At 35.6% G+C, this 21,266-nt stretch overlaps 1 protein-coding gene across 1 annotated transcript in view; it reads right to left on the reverse strand.

The window, feature by feature from the left end:
• AIMP1 (aminoacyl tRNA synthetase complex interacting multifunctional protein 1) overlaps nucleotides 1-21,266 on the reverse strand; it is a 32,227-nt gene that overhangs the window by 4,100 nt on the left and 6,861 nt on the right. The window contains exons 2-6 of the mRNA XM_063422597.1: nucleotides 12,213-12,346; nucleotides 11,374-11,487; nucleotides 8,917-9,075; nucleotides 6,259-6,470; nucleotides 2,881-3,049 (exon numbers count right to left, since the gene is read on the reverse strand). Of these exons, the coding sequence (XP_063278667.1) occupies nucleotides 2,881-3,049; nucleotides 6,259-6,470; nucleotides 8,917-9,075; nucleotides 11,374-11,487; nucleotides 12,213-12,346 (788 nt within the window). The remainder of the gene's footprint in view (nucleotides 1-2,880; nucleotides 3,050-6,258; nucleotides 6,471-8,916; nucleotides 9,076-11,373; nucleotides 11,488-12,212; nucleotides 12,347-21,266) is intronic.

A 21,266-nucleotide genomic window follows, 5' to 3' on the forward strand; every position in this document is an offset into this window, starting at 1 on the left:
TACCTACAAAATTTTCCAAGCAGCTCTTTATGAAGTACTAGAAAACAGTGCCACATTTCAGGCTACAATCTATAGCCCTGGATATATAGACCTTGCGAAGGTGTTGTAAAAACCTTCATTTGGCACTTATCAGAGCCCCACGCCTTTGGCTCTCCACCAGAAGGAAACTGATATAATCCACACAAAATCTTGTCTCACTGGCTGCAATGCATAACATCAGAACTAGAACAACTTACACACCACCTTCAGCTTATTCTATATCTTTTAAGGATCTTTTAAGGATCAAAATGTCAACATGCCTACTACATACTGTAACACCTGGGAATAATTTTAGAACAAATATTTCCATAACTGATTTGCTCAAGAAAACGCTTTCTGTCACTATAAAAAAGCCAAACAACCCGAGTCAAATAGTTCAGTTATGTTGACACAACTCACTTTGTTAGTCATATGCAAGAACAGATATGTTAGTGAACAGAAAACAGCACTACTACCAGCTCTCACATCAAATGCCAGGTATATGAAGCTATTTGAGATATAAGTCTGGAGGAAGGGTGTATCTTAGACAAAAGTAAACAAAAAAAAGACACTCTGCCTGGGCACAGGGCGTTTTTGAAGAGTGGACTTGGGCATATGCACTAGAAGTGTTTTTTCTACAACTTGATGCTCTCTTGCACATCCATTTCCACAACAACAGAAAGCAGTATGAGTGTCTTTGTTACCTGTGATTCTCGCAGTTAACAAGGTCCAGCACTTAATCCATTTTTACTCAGTATACGTGATAATGACTAGAAGCCATGAGTGAGTATTCCTACAATTCAGTCAATACAATTAAGCATTTGAAGCATTTAAGAAAGCATTTAAGATTTCAGTATAGCTAACTAATTCTGCATCTCAACTAGCAAGCTTGGTATATTTTTAATACAGGAAACTAAAACTGAAGAAAAACATGCTGCCAGACTGATTTCCTTTTAAAATATAGCATTATTTTAAAGTATTTTCATTTGGAGCATTAAATTACAGCCAGCTGAGCTGCTTTTCTGTTTCATAAAGCACCTAGATAGAGCACTGCTCCCTTTATCATATTCTAACCAAAATATATCTTTTTTTTAAAGCATCACAATTTCAGTCTCAAGAAGTATAAAAAAATATATATACACATATATGTATTTCTGAAAGTTGTTTCATGCAAATATATTTAAGCATAGAACTTTCCAAGAGGTTCATAAATCAAAACTCTGCTGTACAGCTAGAAATTGTCAGAAGTGCAATAGTTTAAAAAGGTTCATAAGGTTCTATGCACAAAATAAAACTTACACCATTTTCACATGTGAAAGCCAACCTTTGAACAATATTTTGAACAATATTTTATTTTGAACAATAAATTCATCCTGAAGATGAATACTTCATTGATAAATGCACACACACCCAGTATGGGAAATACTGGGAGTTGGACCACGTTTTTTCAGGTCAAAGTGATGGAGTGATCCTGACCAGACGAGCACTGTTCACCAAGACCTCTGTAATCCACTTAACAGGTGACCTGAGTAGATCTGGGCTTGGGCTGTGCTGCACAAATTCCTAAATTCCTAGGGTGCAGGATAAACCTAGGCAGCTGACTGTAAGAGAGCAGTCTACATGCAGCTCCTATGTGGCACCAGCAACTGACCCACCTGCGTGTCCTCACCTTTATGGAACAGGGCAGCACCAAATTCTCACACAAACGTCCTTTATGACTGACCACCACAATGAGTAAAAAAAATATAGTGGTAACTCAAACAATGGAAAGGGAAGAAACTCTCCTTATGGACAGGGAGCACACAGCATGCTGCAGATGCATTAAAATCATCTGTGCCATGTAAGATTATTTATACTAGTCTCTCTTTTCAGACTCAGCTCTAATAAACAGCATTTTAAATGGCACTTTAGCGCATGAGTGCCTTTTTTACTGAGATCATAATGAACCAGCACTTCCTGATGAAAACATTCATAATCATTATAAAAATAACAAAATAACAGTGCTAACAAATAGAGCAACAGAAGAAGCTGATCTGACTGTATCCCTTCCAGACTGAGAATAATGAACTGGCATTTGGGTACAAGGGAAGCATTCATCAGCATGCTAAATCTATGATGCTTTATTTGAGTTCCCAATATGCAGTCAAAAATTAATTATTTTAATACAGGTGGAAGAAATGGAAACACGGATGAAAAATCCATTTTTGATGAAGTCTAAATTTGGTAGCATTCTCATTTATATTCTGGAAAAAAGATGGATTTATTGATTTAATTAAGTGTGGAAAAAGTCCAATGTGTCTCTCTGGAAACCTAAAAAGACATTTTGTCCCAAACAAACAAAAAAACTGTGGTGTTTTGAATATTATGGGCTCCAATCATGAATAGGAGACTTCCAACACCTCCTATCCCCTCCATCCCTTCTTTCTCAAATAAAGAAGTCTACCCAAAGTTCTGACACTTTCATTACAAGGAGAAGCTGGAATTAGGAATTTAATACTTCATCATTTAGACTGAGACACTGTGAAAGATGCTTTACATTTGCACGTTGTAACTTGCCAAGTACAAATATGTTTATCCATATATTTCAAAACTGAAATACTTACTTGAGACTTAAAGGAATGGGGTATTTTACAAGAAAGTTCTATACAACTTTATCAAGTTAGTTTTTTTTGACAGATGATAAAGTATTTTCAATCTTTTATTTACATAACATTAGCATGGTAATAAAAAACCCAACAGAATTAATTCAGAAAATCCCAACAAAAACCCCAGCCAGCTTTAAAAAAAGCTGTTTTATGTGCTTCTCCAGTGAGGTTACCTTGGCATACCTGTTTCTATAATTTTTCCCGTATACCTACTTACCAGGAAAACCTTCAAAAGTAATTCTGTCCCCAGGTACCGCTCCAGGTGGGGGAGCCAGAATTTCCACTTTTTCTGGGGAGCTGGCACACATCACCATTGCTTCAGATACTACTCCTCTCATCTTTGCAGGCTTCAAGTTACAGAGTAGTATTGCCATCCGATTTTGCATCTAGAGAGAGGAAAACAGAAGGATGTGAGTACTTAAAATGCCATCTGGTTTTGGGGACTTCCATTATTTCATTACAATGAATGCTTAAGAATGCTTAAGAAGGGCATGTAGCAACAGATTCACAATTTTAATGCCTGGACACCAGTAACATAACATTTAAGCCCCTAAGAGCTGGTCAGTGAATAAGGGATTAAATGTTGAAATGTGCCATATTTATCATGGAAACATAAAATATGCAATTTGGAAAATTAAAACCAAGGCTTGCAAGGCATTTCACTTGCATTTCATTTTTATTCATTAAAGGCCACCACTTGAGTTCACTTTCAATACAGCACTATTAATGAAACAATTTCCATTTCATTATGATAATAATTTAATGATGATAATACTAAAAAGAACAACAACAAAACCAGCCTACAAATTAGGCCCATAGGTAAAAACCTCAAACTGTGTCCTGGAAGCTTACAGGACTTTTACATAATGAGCTCACTTGAATCTTAAATTTTATCTTAGTTAACCCAAATGCCTTGAGGTTTTTTTTTTAACCACTGAAAATGGCTGTATATACTCTATACTGAATTTGTTAGTGCAAACCTGTAAAATTATGTTTCTCTGTTAGTTGTTTTATTTTATAATTACAATAATAAACCAGAGAAAACATTCTTTGTTCAGAAAAACTACCACACTTTGGACTCTAAAAGAAACCACACTTTCTAACTGAATAAAAATTAAACCCTGAACATTCTTAAGAGGAAAGGTAAAGATGCTACTAGTGCACTACAAGTTTTTAATATTTTTAGATTTTGGTGTTTGTGTATCACTTTGAACAAAACCTGCAGGATCCATATTAATAAAACTCATATGATCAACTACTTCAAAAACTGCGTATTTTCCAAGGAAAACACCTTAAAAAGCAACAATATAAATAGCCAAAAAGAAGCAGTTGATAAGAAAAAGTTATCTTGCGTAAGTTTCAAGCCAGCCCATTGACTGAAAAATTCTCTAGTTACTGTTATGGAAATAAGTAGCACAAAACACAAAAAATGGCTGTAGTATGTCAGTGACTGAAATGCAAGTTGTAGCATTATAAGCACCGAAAAATAATTAATGACTGCAATGCTAATTACTGGCTGGACATCCCAAAAATCTAGAAAGAAAAGATTTCAAGGCATCTAAGTGCAAGAAAAGGTTTCTGCTACAAAAATCTGAGTATATCGTTCATAACAGATGTAACTATAATGTATCCTCTTACAATGAATGGCTGTAGAATAGCATTTCTGGAAGATGATGGTGAGCTTTTCTCTTCTTGTTAAGTTTAAGATACATTCCTGTTCTTCACTTCTGATCACTGACATGAGGTTTTCTTAGGTTAAAGAGGAAGAGGTGACAAAAAGTGACACTGGAGAATTGCCTGAATTTCAACAACAATTGCCTGAAACAGGTGTTGATGCTAGGAACACACAAAAAGCCAAATGCAGTGGCAGAAAAGCTGTCAATTCCTTTTCACATTTCAGCAATTTCCCCAATTGTCCCCAGCTGCCAAAAGAGCTCAACAATGGCGTGGTCCACCTCATGCCAAGATCCTTCCACACCCCTATTACTTGTGACACAACTGCTCACAATAGACGTCCCAACTTCTGACATGGCTTCACCACTATGTGAACAAAAACACAGCATTTCACATCTAAAGTAGGCATGCCAGAAGTTTTCACACCCATAAATAACTTGCACTGCATACTGAAATGTTAGTGAAGATACATACTGTGCTTCCTAACCAAAAGTAAAATCAGATGATACAAACACTACAGCCTCAAGCTCTGCTAAATTACCACATCAAACACCAAAATCATGAACAGCTGAATTTTTTGTGAAGAAATTTATAGCTAAGGTCCTTGATCTGATGTATATATTTTTATTTCAATATATGGCAGTAGACATATGCCAGGCCTTCACATTTTTGAACACTTCAAAAAACACAAAAAGATGGAAGCTTGCCCCTAAGAATTTACTGTCTTAATAGAGACTTGCCAAAACCAAAAACAGACACGCAAACAAAAATGTTCTCAAAGAACATGCAAGGATTATCCCTAATTCTCTGTTAATAGTACTTCAAATTATTTTTCCACTCAGAAAAAGGTTAAAGAGAAAAGACTCCTGTTACCATTTCATTCTACACACTTCGTGTTTGTAAGTTTATTTAGAATGGCTTTTAAGATGTTTTCTTCTACATGCTTTCTTGAAAGCAGACTGCTAAAAGCAAGCAAGTTGAGATTTTGCCCAGCACAAATCCAGTAAGTGGACACTATCAGGTGATCAGTGCAGAATAGTATTCAGTTGGGTGTTTTTGGCTCAGTAACTTTCTGTAGCATAAAAACAACAACCACAATTTCAATTGCTTCCTAGCTTGCAGTGCTACCATTAGGACAGTGTGCAAATAAGGATTGAAAAGACACTTAAGAAAGTGGAGCTTTTTCCAGACTAAGATCATTTCCTTCATGATCCATTTTGCAGTTGCTCTACACAACACTGTTTTAAATGCCAGGCTTGCATTTGAATTAAGGAGCAGCCTTCAGTCAATTCCGTTCACCCTCTAGAAGATGTGTGAAAAGGAAACAAAACCTTGAAGTCTTAGGTTGTTCAAAGGCACCCATAAACCATCTGTGCCAAATACCAAAGTGTATCAACTAAAAAAAGCATGGACGCAGATTCTATTCTGCACAAGGAAGTAAAAATATGCATTTTGTATTCTGATCTTGTTTAAGCTATTCATTGCCAGCTAACTTGAATTTACATGCTCTCTACTTTACTTCATGCCAAATATTTCAACAGGCTATAAAAGAGAATTGGAAGGCAAACGTTTCAAAAGTTTGGATCATACAAAAGAAGTTACTATGATTTCTCTGCTACATAACAGTAAACCTAAAGGAAGAGTAACATCTGTTTAGTTTAGGAGTCCAGTGTGTACCAATGGCAGAGGAATTGGAAAAAGATCCCAGGATAGAAGCACTTCAATCAGAAACTGATTTGGGGTAAGGGTACTTCTCTGGTGTCTGGCAAATGTTGTTAAGCATTACTTCCATCTGCATTTTATTTTTTTTTCCATGACTGTACAAATCTTCTAACAGAATAAAAACATATCCTATAAACAGATGAACGCCTTAAGATACTTTAGGAAAGGAAAAGCTACCAGTAAATAATTTTGTCAATACCTTATCCAGAGGAACATGTTTCACTAAACCGCTGACAACAGTCCTTGGGCTTGCTTCACCAACATCCACATGTTCAATATATAGAGTGTCTGCATCTGGGTGCTTTTCGGCAGTAATAATGCAGCCAACACGAAGATCCAGACGAGAAACATCTACAGGTTTTGCATCGCTACTTCCAGCAGCTGGCTGCTGTTTCTTATCCTTCTTTTCACCTATTAGAGAACATTTTGTTCATGAAATAAACATTTTAAAAGGCACAACTAATGCATATGCTGCAAGGGAAAAGCAAACTACAATCTCAGAAATAACCATAAATTCTGAGCAAAACACAAAAGAAGAGAAAAGAGTTAGCACCTCTGTTACCGGTTTCCAGTGGTGAATCATCATACACACTTCAATTTATATCACTACCTCAACTAATTACCACCTCCTGTTTGTAAAGTCACCCTGAATTTAAGTGCAGCTAACACATGTAACACACATACTCTGACAAAGGCCACATCAATTAATCAGATCATCCCATTTCAATAATTAGCCATTACCAGTAAGCCTTGCCATGGTGTACTAGGGAATCACAGTCCATCAGGTTATGACTGCTTATCAGCCTTGTACACAGCCAGAAGCTGCGAAGTCACTGTAACTGCACTGTCACAGCTGCAATGCAACCCTTTAAGATGACCTTAGCCAGCATTCTGCATTTCCTCAAATGGAACAGTGCATGAAAATGCTTATGGCTTATGAGATTCCCCTGGTGTGGTGTCTTTATCCTATGATCATCACTGCTTTATACTATACAAACTGTATAGTATAAAACAACGCTCCCCATATTCAGGTGCTTATTTAATCATAGAATCATAAAATATGTAATATTCCTTTCAAGATGAGCAAGTTGCATCCAGTTTGTAGATAAGATTGTGCTGTTTAGGAGACATTCAAGACTTGTTTAACAGCTATAATCTCTTGGAGATTAAAAAAGTCTAAGATATGCTTACTTTAAATAAGCACATGTTATTCTTTCATCCAAGATAACTTACATATTAATGTAAACTGAACTTCCTTCTTAAAGGAGCAAAAAAGGAAAAATGGACACAACATGCAATTTGATTTAATTCGTCATTGTTCCAGTATGGCCTGAAATTACACGATTCAATAATAAAAGGCAGTATTTTTTAATATAAGCAACAGCTCTTCAAAAATATTTGTTCATTTATTTTGAATGATAAGCCCTAGTGATTATGACTGGGGTTTTTTTAGTGTAATTGACAATTTGATTAATAAAATCAGTTGTATATACAATAATATAAGAAACTGGAAAAAATCCAATCAAAACAGCTAACATATAATATCTAAAATAATCTGAAAGACCTGCTAATCTTATCACTGGTATAATTCCACAGTTCTGTTCATGACATTCCTTTACAAGAGAAATGAAGTCTTTCCTCAAAAGAGAACACAGCAAATATGTACATGATGTGTATATATACAGATACATAGAAAATATTCATTTCAATGCCACAGGCTAAGGAGAAAAAGTCACTCCTCTGGCCAGTGTTGGAGTCAGTCTAGAATGAATATCCAGAGAAATCACACAGATGAGGTTTGCAAGAAGTAGAACAAAGAATATGAGAATAACCTGAGAGGAAAGAGATGACATAGGTGACAGAAAGCAAACAGGTTTGAGATAGTCCATCATTTCACCAATTTCTAGACTTAAAAACAAATTTTACATATTGGGCACTTTAATTGTTAAATGCAATACCTTCAGCAGATGCTGAACTCCACAGAAATAGCCTGTGCAGGGCAACTATTTAATGTGCATGCTGTAATTCAGCAGAAAGCAGAATAGACTGCTTTCCACAAGAGATGAGCTGAGTTGGCCAGAGCATGGTGCTCATAACACCAAATTTGTGGGTTCAACCCCTGTATAGGCCATTTGCTTAACAGGTGGACTTGATGATCCTTGGGGTCCCCTTCAACTCAGAATACTCTGTGATCTGTGTTTTTCTGACTGAATTTAAGTTTCTTGTACATCCCCTCATCATATATAGAAAGTTTTATTTTTCCTTACCAACTGAACACTTGCTCTCTAGCCACTGAATACTAAAAGGAAAAAAATAATTTCCTGATATAACATGTGGCCTCTGCTTTTGTATTTACAGATCTGTGGAATATTAATGTGTCAATGGCTGAAATACATCAAAAATATAAAAGAGCTTATAAGTCTCTGTATAGTTGACCAGAAAAGTAAGAGACAATGAGCTATCCTAATATCCAAATTCTGAAAACCTGCACGAATCTAATCATAGCAAATTAATAATAGTCTGCATAAGAGAATGACTGCCTAAACGCAGGTTTAAGCTACAAGATACACTTGCACAAAAGTACAGCTGTCCAACAGATATGCCTTTTTTTTTTGGTGGTGGTGGTTTTTTAAATGACAAAGTGCAGTCACATTAAACAGAATTTGGCATGTATCCAATGAAAGGAAGATTCTCTAGCTTACCTGACAGCCTTCATTAGGTTTGAGTACTTTCAAGATTTAAGAGCTAGCACATGACTCTTCCTACTGTAGCTGTATGAAAACTTTTTTTGTGTGTTGAAAATCATGCAAAAACACTTGCACTCAACTGTCTATCAGAGATAAGAAAGGTGAAGTACCTTTTTTTTCTACTTTTTCTTTCTTTTTCTTTTCTTCATCTTCACCTTTAACTTGATCTTTGGAACCAGAAGATGCTGTAACTGCTGTAGGTTGTGGAACATCCTCTGAAAATGGTGTTGTAGAAAGGGTTGTACCAGGAGGAACCGCAATCTGCTTTACTAAAATCAAAACCACAAAAGTTAGGGCAGTACCTGAACTTTGAACAGTGACATTTTAAAGTGTACAACATAAATGAAAAAACAGAGAGAACTGAAAAGTTTAATATACTTAATATACTAATATATCCTTAACATAATAAATGACTTATACTTAGTCATATACTAAACCACAACTGCTGAGTAGTGAACCACATCAGAACTCAAATCTATATATGATTCTTAGGATCAATTAAAACAAAGTGTTTGACTACACATTTTTTAAATGCAAAAAAGTGCTAAATAAAAGAAAATATATAAGGAAACAGCATCTCTTTTTGTAGTTGATTTCAACATCTAGTTGTTTTTTCTACCAATTCCCTATTTCCCATTTGTTTAGTTTCAGTTTATAGCTACTAGCTCTTGTCATACTGGAGACTATTCCATAAATGAGTTACGCACAAAATCATTCTTATAGTGAATTCAGATATTCAATTCAACTCTTACAATTAACTTAGGTAACTGAGCCTGAATAAAACAAAATTACCTGCAGCCCTAACATGATCTGCTGATTTCTCACTTCGCTTCCCTAAATTCTGCATGTTACTTTCAACAGCTCTTTCTAATCTGCCGATACAGAGTTCTGGACATTGCACTATCAATCTTATCAGATGAAAGTGTAAGAATCACCTCTTCTCTACATTCTGCTCTTCAAGAATCTCATCAAGGCCAGTAATTGTTAACCAAAAATTAACCCAATAATTGTACTGGGTAAGCATCATCAGTACACTAGACAGTATCATCAAGGCTCCCTTTCCCAAGAAAGGATACAAGAGATGATCTTCTGAAGTTCCTTTCAATCCAGGCTGTTTTATCATTAACAACAGATAAATCCTTCTGGTGTCACCATTATAGAATTCTCCATTCTGCATACATGTTTTGTTTTGCATTTCAGATATATACTAACTTTCCTGAAGAACTGCACTTTGTTAGTTGATGCATGTCCTCTTCAACGCAGAAGTGATCAGCACAAATTATATTCTTATAAACAACTTTCTAGAATCATTTGAATGTGAGATTTGTTGTATCAACAACCATTTGCTTGCTCGTTGAGGAAAGTCTTTGTTTCTCAGGTTTTTGAAAAAATATCATGTTTCGAAAATATTTTGAAAAAATATCTAGATATTTTTGATCTTCTGTGTCCATCTAATTTCTGTGCTCCACTACTTAGTCCTTTCAAAGCTAACAAACATCTATTTCCATCAAAAGAAAAGACATTAATTTAGTCCTACTACCTCTTAGATGAACTAGCTAACTAAAGGAAGACACAAATCAAGCATTTCCTTTGCCATCTTGGACCAATATACCTTGAGACCTCTCTTAAGCACAACAGATTCTGTAAAATATCCTACACCAGTCAAGAACTGCTGGAGACTAACAGACAACACAGAAATATAAATAATAGTTTGGGTTAGTGAAAAGGCTTTACTGGTGTCCAAAGGAGAAAAAGCATTCTCTGTATTCACAACATGTTAAACTTTATGAAAACTGAATGTGCTTTTATACCAGTAAAACATTCAGTACAGTTATATACTAGCATCCAGAAACACTGGATACTATCTTAAGCAATTTACAATATTTACAGCATGGGTTAATAGCAATAACTCTTGAGGGCAGAAGAAGATTTTTTGGCAATAATTTTAAAACACAACACAGTGTATCTAAAACACTTCAGTTCTGGGGTTTTTTTTTTTCCTCTTTTCTTTTTTAATATCTAGTAGAGAATGATAGTACAAGCTAAATAGAACTACATAGAAGAGAGCAAAGAAAGAAGTCCAACGGATTGCTGTTCTAAAGCATGGAATCATATATTCAGAACACATTGTTTCTAAATTTACATTACCACAGCTTTCCAAGTAAGTCCCTGACCATCCATACTTTGCACCATGGCTTCATTTTTCCATAGTGATTTTTCAGTCATGCTAGATTAAATACTGAAAGTAGCAAGAAGAGTTAGACATGCAGCACTTTCTACAGCATTACAAGGAGTCATTGTCATCAGTGAGATTCACAGCTTATTATGAATGGCACTGAACAAATAATTACAAAGAACTACTTCCATGCCTGATTAAGTTTAGTATATGGATCTGTCAGGCTTGCAGCTTAATAAAATGTTGGAATCAAGTAACATTTTGTAGTCATGGAACCAGGGAAATCCAGAATTTGTAAGAAATATCATAGAGTCACACACAGAACTATAAAAATCAAGAAGAATCAAGATAGTTTTGTGCTAACTACATCTGTTTTACTTTTTTTTCCTACCTCCATTTCGAATTTCAGCCTGAATCAGCTCCTGCTTCAGTCCTTCAATTTCTTTCTTCAGTTTAGCATTTTCCACACGGAGCTTCTTCTCTTCCCGAAGAGATGCTTGTAAGACTAGAGTCGACACATTTTAAAAAACAGGTTTCAGTAACTAGCATTCATCACTTTGGACACAGAGGTTTGTTTTTAAAGGAAAGTGAAACATGGTGAGCCAAACAGCAATGAACTGAAAACTTTCAAGGAGTATATCATCAGAAACACTTAGGAATTTCCTTTATTGTTGAAATAGCCAGTTTTACAATAATTACATAATCAAGCTGCCTCTCAATATACTATCTTCTCAGTCCCCTAAATAGAATCACAAGAAAAAACCTCAAAAAACCTACAGAAAATCCTTGATGATGTTTGTAACACAGAGCATCTTTATGCACTGATACAGTTAAGTAAAAAAAAAATCAAAGTTGAAGATATGACAGTCTTGAGAGAATGCCATAGTTGTGAAAAAACAGTAATAAGTTCAGGATAAGGCAGAGTCTCTTATTCTTTCCAACTTGCTTACTGTCATCAAGTGGAATCATGTCCTATCAAATTTCCAAAATTTGTGCATTAATTCTTCCTCATCCATGCCTCTTCTATTTCAGAATAAGCAGCTTCAAAACAAAACCAAACCCCCACAAACCACAGGACAGTGAAGTGGTGCTACTATTACAAGGTTTATCTTGGAGAACTTGAAACATGCTTTAAAGGCTGACAGCAGCAAATATTTTTATTTTCTCCTATGTGCATTCACTGCTATCCATCTGGTTAACAGGTTTAACATATGATAGGTAAATCCTTACTGGCTTTTTCCTTGAGCAGGGCAACTTGTTGCTTGAGGTACTCAATAACTTGATCAGCCTCTGCACCTTTCTGCTCCAGTCTGTTCAGCACTGCATTGTTGGCTGCCATCTTTACCAAAAAACGAGATAAAAACCTAGACAATAAAACAGCCTAAAATTAATGACTTTTTAATGCAATAACACTATTATCTCTTACCACACCAAACAGTTCTCATATCAGTTGCTGAATAAGAAAATTTGTTAAGTGAAAAGCTGGCTCCCACCTCCTAACACAAAGCCCAAACAAAAAGCAACGTTAAACAGAATCTGATGCTTGACAGCTGCTTTCAAGTATTTTGGAAGAAAAGCTATTTTTCTTCCCAGCTGCAGAAAATGTGTTCTTCCTTCATGAAACAGAAAAAAAAAATCTACCTTCTCAGAAAGAAAGATATGAATATGGGGGGGGGGGGGGGGGGGGAGGTGAGGAAGGAAAGAAAAGGGAAAAGATTGGACAGGACAACACTGTATCCTAGCCTTAACTAAAAAAAAATATTAAGTGTATATCAAATTTTACTGAGACTAAGAAAATGGAATCATTCCACAAAAATGTCCAAACTTTTCTAACAAATTGATTCAGAATATACTGAATACTTCATCCATTGTGCTTGTGCATATATTAAGAATTTAGTATTGTTTTACTTTTAATACTCATAATTCATGAATATTTTTACTTATCTCAGATAAAAACTTTTATTACAGGTTTACACCTTCAGAATTATTTTAGCACCAATTTTCATTGTTTGATTTTGCAACCATTGAAATGGAAGGGCAAGCACACAGAAAACAAAGAAGCAGGGAACACAAAAGACCAGCAAAGAGCACAAATAAATGATGTCTAACCTTCTTTTATGGTATTCACCATTAACTAATGTTTCACTAGTGTTCCAGAAAGTAGCTATGCCTTGAGTACAGCTTTTATTTTTTGAAAGCTACCAAATCTGGCCCACTTTCCTTCTCAGAAACGTTTATGTCTAAACACAAGAGCTCAAATAGTGGCAACAGAACGATGAAAAACAGCTACAATCACTCATATCTGCAGCAAACAGTGCTTTTTCCCTCCCACTCAGTACCTAAATGAGGAAAGAATCTGTACTATCAGCTGTCTCATCTGTAAATCAAGAAAACTGGTTACAGGGGGGAAGAAAAGACTTTTACAAGCAATAGTGATTTAAATCCTGTGAGATGATTTGATTCCTGTGAATTCGTCCATAAACTGCAACAAATGAAAGAATCGGTATGAAAATGGCAATCCAGGCACATGTATTGGCACCTCAACTTTATCAAAATCCAAAAACGCCTTTTCTCTGATCAAATGGGCAGAAAACTTCCTATTTTATTCCAAGACTATTGTAACACTATGATCTAAATCTGGTTTTAACATACTTATATTCCCTGTCAGGATATGCAACGAAAGTCACGCTGAAGACAAAAGAGATTAGAAATAACTGAAAGGTGAAGCTACAATCATACTCATGCCAGGGTTAACATACTTGCTTCTGCTGTACTCTAAAAATCAACACACATTTCATATCTGATCTTATGTTATACGTAACTCAAATCTCCACAGGAATATATTTAAATAATTTATAAAAAATTTATAGTAAAAAACACCAGAAAACTAACTACAATCATTCAGGAATAGTGTATTTAAAAGTTCCCAAAGTAAAATTCACAAAGCCAGAAAGAGGTGTAATAGTCTGATGATGTATGGGCTATCTCGCAAATGTGATGCATGAACCAACATCCTGCCTTCTTTGCAGTGCAATACAATCAAAGACTGTTCTACACACACTGTTTCACTTAAAGACGTGAGAGTATTATGGCCATCACACCTTCCACTCATCCACAATAGGTTTTTCTTTTAAAAGAAACTCTCTTGGAGCAAAGAGTAGAAAAATCTCTCCAAGACAACTAAATTAATTTTTATTTTCAAATTAACATCTGCTAACAAGAAAATAATTTTGTTTTCATGGGCAGACTGAAAACAGAGAGTTTGAAAAAGGAAAACTGTGATTCCAATAAGTTACTAATTGAGATATCAAATGGAAACAGACATAAAAGTATTATGGCAGAACACAGCATAATACAAAGCCTGGGATATTACTGTCTGCATATCAGTAAGATCTCTTGCAAGCTACAAATTCTCTCAGGGGAACACAATACTAACAGTGGAAACTTTGCCAACAACAACAGAAATGCTACTAAAACTTCAAAGTGAATAGAATTGGTACATTTTTATAGATTTTTAGCCAAGTTGGCTAATGAACTGAAGATCTGGAAATGAAGTTACATGATTACAATTTTCCCACTTGTCAAATAAATTTCTGTAAAGCTAGTATTGCAACAATAACACAAAGGAAAAGGTATTTCTGATGCTAATATAAAAAGGCAACAAGCTGAAATGAACTGCTGCAGGAAGAAGCACAGAAATCCATACATGAGAGTGATAAAACTGTATCCATAAAAAGGAGCACATTAAGAAAAAAACAGTAAGATTCACCGTGCATTATAGAATACAAAACACATCAAATATATGAGAACTGCAACAACCAAAGGTTACAGTCAATTTTCACTTTTTATTTTTTAACCCTATTTAATTTGCCCTCTACCATCCTGCCACCCTAACACAAAAAATTCTAAAACAACCCACTCTTACTGGTGATACACAAACTAAAAATTGGAAAGAAAGACAGAAATATAGCTTAAAAACCAGATCATAGCTCACTGCAGATACATTCTGACCTTTTTAGGAGAAAATGTCCCATAAATCAACGGAAAGTGAAGTCACTTCATCCAATTGTGCCTAATGAGCTCCCTCCCCTTGTTTTGAAAAACCACTATGGCATAGTTACATTCAGACATTCTGGAAAAGTCCTCCTGAAGTTCCTGCTTGCTTAGCTAAAGGAAACTGGTTTATCTCAGACCTCTGGCGACTGCTGTGCTATTTGCAAGACACTCACAACTGCTCCAAAACCCACCTGCTCCACTCAATGGAACTCAACCTTGAAATGAAAGACTCAACCTGTACAGTTATTGATTAGATTACACATCAACACATAAGAGCTGTTCAATTTCTCATAATTCTACCCACTGAATAAGAGAGCTGCCCATCTTTTTTTTAAGCTGAAAACACTGCGTGTTGCTATTTTCTAAGTAGGTGCAGTACCCTCACAGGAGAAAACAGGCACTATCCTACCCTGCTGCTCCAAAACAAGTAGTGTCGAGCTGTCCTCACAGTGGAAAACTCTCTATAACAAATCAAGACTTCTCATATAGTGCAAATATATCCCCAAATTTTAACATGTTTTACAAGTACTTTATCAACATTGGCCTCAACCTTAGAATATATCCCAGTCAAAAACTGACCATGCAAAAGACGCTAAAAACATAAACCTGGTTGTAGCTTACTCTTCAATATTGTCTATTGTTAAAAGCAAGAAAAATCCAAAATCCCCATAAAATTAATGACAAAATTTAAAACTTAAAACTCTAAAAATTAGTTTTGGAATCTATACATAGTCCGACCATGGAAACAATTACTTTCCACTATTGGAAAAGCAACTACTACACAGAAAAAACAGAAGAAAACCAGAAACAAACAAGCACAATATAAAGCAACACCCCAAATTGGAAAACAACTGACTCCTAAAGCCTAAAACAATTAGCTCTGAGCATTCCTTTTTCCAGCTGAAAGTTTTAGAAAGCTCATTACTTTGAAGCTCTCAGTTTCTTCATGCAATGCTTTGCTAGTATCAGCACACAAAGTAAGATTACAACTGCAGGAGATTTAACATCAAGTGCCTCCTTCTCCTCTCTTCCTCTCCCACAGACACATTAATTCATTCACAATAATAGGATTAATTTTGACAGCCCACCACACCTGGACAGCATTCTCCTTTGCTCTCCATGGAGCTTTGCTCTCACCCATTGCTATCCTTTGCTCTGTGTTTGACCTGGAGGAATCAAGTATTCTTACAGCAAAGCTAATTCTATTCATCTTCAACACAGAGCAGGTAACACAGTAGCCTGTGTGGCATTCTCTGTGAGGCATACATTTATGGTATGTCAATGAGCAGCTGCCAACCAAGACTTAAGATTTCATTTTCTCACTAGAGGAAAGAAATTAAGATCTGCAAAAAAGACATGTTGGCTTGATTGAGATGATCCATTCAAGTCAAATAGAACCAGTGGCTTATTCTAAATGTTATCAACACCACAAAGGTAATATCCCCAATGCTAACTAAAGTTCAATAATTTAAACTATATAAAAGTACTTAATTCCTCTTTCCTAAGCTTTTGGTCTTAAATCCTAAGCAGATCTCAAATTAAACTCTTTTTTCTTCCTTTGCAGGATTGTGGCCAACTTGTACAGCAAAGTATTCTACTTTTTGTACTTTTTGTAAAAGTACCAACAATCACTTTGCTTCTGCAAGAAGTTTCTTCAAAGCCTTCAATCTGAGCATCTCTTCTGAGTATGGTCCTTTCTGGCAGACAATCTTACAAAAACCCATAAACATAACAGAACATGCCAGCTGTTTGCCAGATTCTGCTATCCTGTGCTTTGCACTTCTATGAACTGTGAGGATACAGTGAACCAGATTTGAGAATCTCACATCACACCTTTTTATACTACAAGGCAAAGAACAACAGTAAGCAGACCAAAACAGGAGCAAGCAGACCAGAAGTATGTTTTCTTTGGCTGAACCAAAGTATCACTGCAATTAGGCAACTGTTGTAACTCATCCCAACTTCTTCATCTAGAATTAAGATCCACGCTTTACGTATCAATTTTTTCTTTTTCCTATTTTCTGATGTTCTAGGCCTAATGTTGTCAGCATCTTTGACTAAGATTTAGAACACTTGATTTGATTTCACATTTTTGGTAGAAAAAGTTAAGGTCTAGTTTTCAAACCTCTGAAAATTTAACCTATATAAAAAAATCCAATCCAAAACACAGGAGAGCTACAACTAATTAGTTTTGAGATCATATCTTAGTTTTGATTTGATCATCCCCACACTTCACTCTAAGTAATGCAAAGAGAATCAGCAGCAGTTGCCCACCTGTCTTAGGGAAGCAATGGTCTGAAACACGATTTTACAAAGTTTCAATGAAACAGTTTTGTTGCTAGGACGTTCAGCAAATCAGGTATATTTAGTATATGTCAAGCACTATCATACACTTATACCCATCACCATCACAAAAGGTTGGGTATTTCACTGGCTTTATACCTGTTATATGTTGCAAAACAGAATTGTGGCTTTTATACACATACATCTCTTCTCAGGAAATGAAGTTACAGAAGATCATGCGGTTCCAGGCATTAACAGACAGAAATATAATCAGATTTATTTATTGGAAATGCAGGTTTTCCACAGTTTTATGTGTGGAAAAATATAATTCCTCAATCAAAAAAATTCCTCAATTAAAAAAAATCCTCAATCAAAAAAAAAGTCAAATATGGAGCTGTTCACAAACAGTTTCAAAAAATGTGCCTTTTAAACCCATATACAAAGAGGCAAAGGTATCAATAACAAATAATATAATGCTGAGAAAGAAAACAGAAGAATTTTAAGTATTAGGTACTTCTGCATTGCATTACTATCAAACACATCATTTCCTTGCTATAATGGAGCAAAAAACAGACATAGTGCACTCATAGTTAGATGCCATTTCAAGCATCTTGCTTGAGGCATGCACATATCAGTGAAGATTTAACTACCAGCTCATCTCTCTTTCAGAATTAAGTTTGTTGTTGGCTCTGTAAGGAAAGAATGTATGTTTCCTGAATAGCACAAAGTTCACACATCTAAAAATACAATCCAACGCCTTAAACAAATATGTGTAAGTATTCAAAATGTAGATGCTCATCCAGGTCCTTTTCCACATAGAGCAAAGGAGACCTATCAAAACATTTTTGGCAGAACAACAGCAAACACTTATAAAGCAAAATTTGAAAAAAAAAAAAAAGCCACACAAAATACCCACAAAACTAAACGACCCTCAGAAAACATACAAACAAAAATCACCCCTAAAAGAAATGAAAACAATTCACAAAAAAATTAAAAAGGTTAAAAAAAAAAGCCCATCGACAAAACAAAACAGAACAACCCCTAAATCCCCAAATCACAACTGGTTGGGGTATTTTTCAAAATTTGAGCAGTATTGATAGATTGCAGTATAAAAAGTCAAAACCTAGAAATTATCAAATGAATAATCATGGAACCTGATTTTTGATTCTCAGTACTGGATCAGTGATTCCTTGTCAGGTATTAGAGATTTGGGCACTATAAAAGATCACATGAAATTTTAACTACTACCTTGATATCTTTATTAAAAAAAAGAATGGTCTTTTTAAAATTAACAAAATGAAATTACAGCCTAAAATGTTAAGAGAGTGTTACAAAGTATGGCAGTACAAGCTTTAAAGATTCATAATTGCAGAAAGACATCAGATCTCATCTTCCTTTCTCCCCAGACTGTGATTGCTGTAATTAGGGCTTTAAACAGTCACCCAACCCAATTTGTTTTCTTTCTTTTAGCTCTTAAATACAATTTATTATGTATTCCCTTATCTATGAGCTTCCGTGTGGTCACTATTGAAAGGAATTTCCCAAACACCAAATTAGTAGGCAAAGTTGCACGTTTTTGCTGTATGTTATTTCAACTCACTTTTCATCTTTGGCACTGAGAAAGTAAGAATAACTGCTTTGCAGATTTCCAAACACCAAAGATGTCTAACACAGCCCATCCAAGTAGGAATGTCAGCTCACTGTAATGATTTGCTAGCTCTGGAGACTACAGTGCAACCCTTCTGGCTGCCAGATAAATCAGGCTCAATCCCAGCTGCAGACAGGTCCATTTAGTAGTCCTAAGAGCCTACCCCTCCCAATTTTAAAAGGCTGTAAATAGTAAAAACACAGAAAACTGAACTTTTTCATACTGAAAAACACTGCAGCATTAAAGAGATTTTTTAAGCATATGATGGAACATCACACAACAAAAGGCCAATCCACTGGTAGCAATTTTGAGGCAACAGAAGTTACTTAGTAATGACTATCCTTAAACGTGAAGACAAGCCTGCCTAAAACAGGGATGATGTACCAAAGCTACAAGCAAGTTGTAGCATTAAAGACAGGCAAAAATCAAATCTCTGAGAAGCGATGAATGAGTAAGTAAGGCATACATTACAAGATATAAGGTAGAAGCATGAAATTGACTGGCCTAATTTGCAGTAAAATGGATGTCTTGGATTGATATGGTAGAGATCATTAGAAACTCAGTCAAAAGTAAAAATCATTTTAGTATTTCGTTCAATTTGCATTTCAAGACTTTAGTTGATGCCAAATTGTATTAATTAACTGCATCATACCTTAACACCTACAGCTGCAACACTCAAAAGGTTAAGAGTACTTGCAGCTTCATTCACATCCCTGATGTAAACTTGTGCAAAGTATCTATTCAGGGAGAAGTTTCTACTAATGCTTGCCTCAGTCCAATTCTGAATCAACTTTGTATTCTTTCCCACCTCTGAGCCGACACTCCAAGGACTAAACAAAGCAGAGACATGATCACCCTTAAGGAGTTCTGCCAGGTTAAGATGGCAGTCAAGCATTTGGACACGGTCTGTGACAAAATTTACACCTTAATTTATTAATCTGAGCAGTCTGCCTGGTAACTGAGCAGCCAAGGATGGCTCACAACACAGCTCAAGGAAAGCAATTTCTTCGCGCCGCTTGACTGAAGTCTCACCAGGTTCCACACCCACTGCATCTGCCAGATCCCTGCAAGCACCACAGAGATTCATCTGGCTGTGCTTCCTAGTGCAGGCTGCAGTTTAAGTAGCAGCTCATATGCCAAAACAGTTGGACAGCCTTATGTATTTTTCAGCAATGTTTATCTTTCAAATCCCGCTACATTAATATTTTAATAAGACTATCAAAATCTTTCAGTAAATGATCACCATGTGCACAAGAAATCCCTACAATAAATCCCATGATGGAAAAGATGCAACACCCACAACACACTGCCTCATTTCTTTGACTGTAATCACCGATTTCCAAACCCAAAATACATCCAGGTCTTTGGAACAGAAAGCTTACATTGAAAACTGACAAGGTTTCTTGTTCATTTTATTTTCCTTTCATTTTGTTGGGATTTTTGTGGTTATACGTAGGTGTGTATGCATATACAAATAAAAATATATATATTAAAAAGTATTTGCTGTTCATGTCGCAAAGCATCCTCATAAAACTTCCCTGACAGGTGATGAACTTTACAATTACAGACACACACATATGCCTATAAATTCAGAAATTTAAGAGGACTCAGCTGCATCTGGACAAGTCTGCAAGGTCAGCATATGCCACAGGAACTCAAAGAATCTGTACTGTGGTTCACCCTCCAGGGTTTTACTGGGAAAGTAAAATGAAAGCTTTAGATTACTGTTGTAACTACAGAGTAAACTACTCATAAATCAGAGAGAAGAATCAAAACTGCGCTGAAATCTACCTGTTGATGCCAAGTAGAACAGTTTCTTAGGCATTTTATTGATTTTTGTAACTTTATCTAAAAAAAGTGAACATTAACTCTACTTCCTTAATTTAGAGCAACTACAGTAGTTACAGAAAGGAAAAGAAATAAAGAGCTGTTAACACTATCCCTTAAGAGAAGTCTCAGTTGAGAACAAAGATACATCTTTAAAATATCTCTCAAAATCTGGTGTTTTTCTTTTGGGTCTGCCACAGCAACAAGGATAAAAATCCTTGTCAAAAATCCTGGCTGTTAAGAAGACACTTCAAAAATATCTTTTCCTTGGGAATTTGAAGTTTGGGAATAAGAATATCATTAAATAATGTATTTTATGACTGCAATAGTCTGCAAAATAATGGTACTGGTTAGGTAGTTCACAGGAACATTGATCCCCCTGTTCCATTTCAGTTCCTAATGCTCTTAATATCTGGAACCTCTCTGCTAGTCATCTTACATATTCCAAGTGTGTTAAAAAAGAACCTTGT

Source organism: Prinia subflava, chromosome Z (genome assembly GCF_021018805.1).
Source record: "Prinia subflava isolate CZ2003 ecotype Zambia chromosome Z, Cam_Psub_1.2, whole genome shotgun sequence".
Taxonomy (NCBI): Eukaryota; Metazoa; Chordata; class Aves; order Passeriformes; family Cisticolidae; genus Prinia; species Prinia subflava.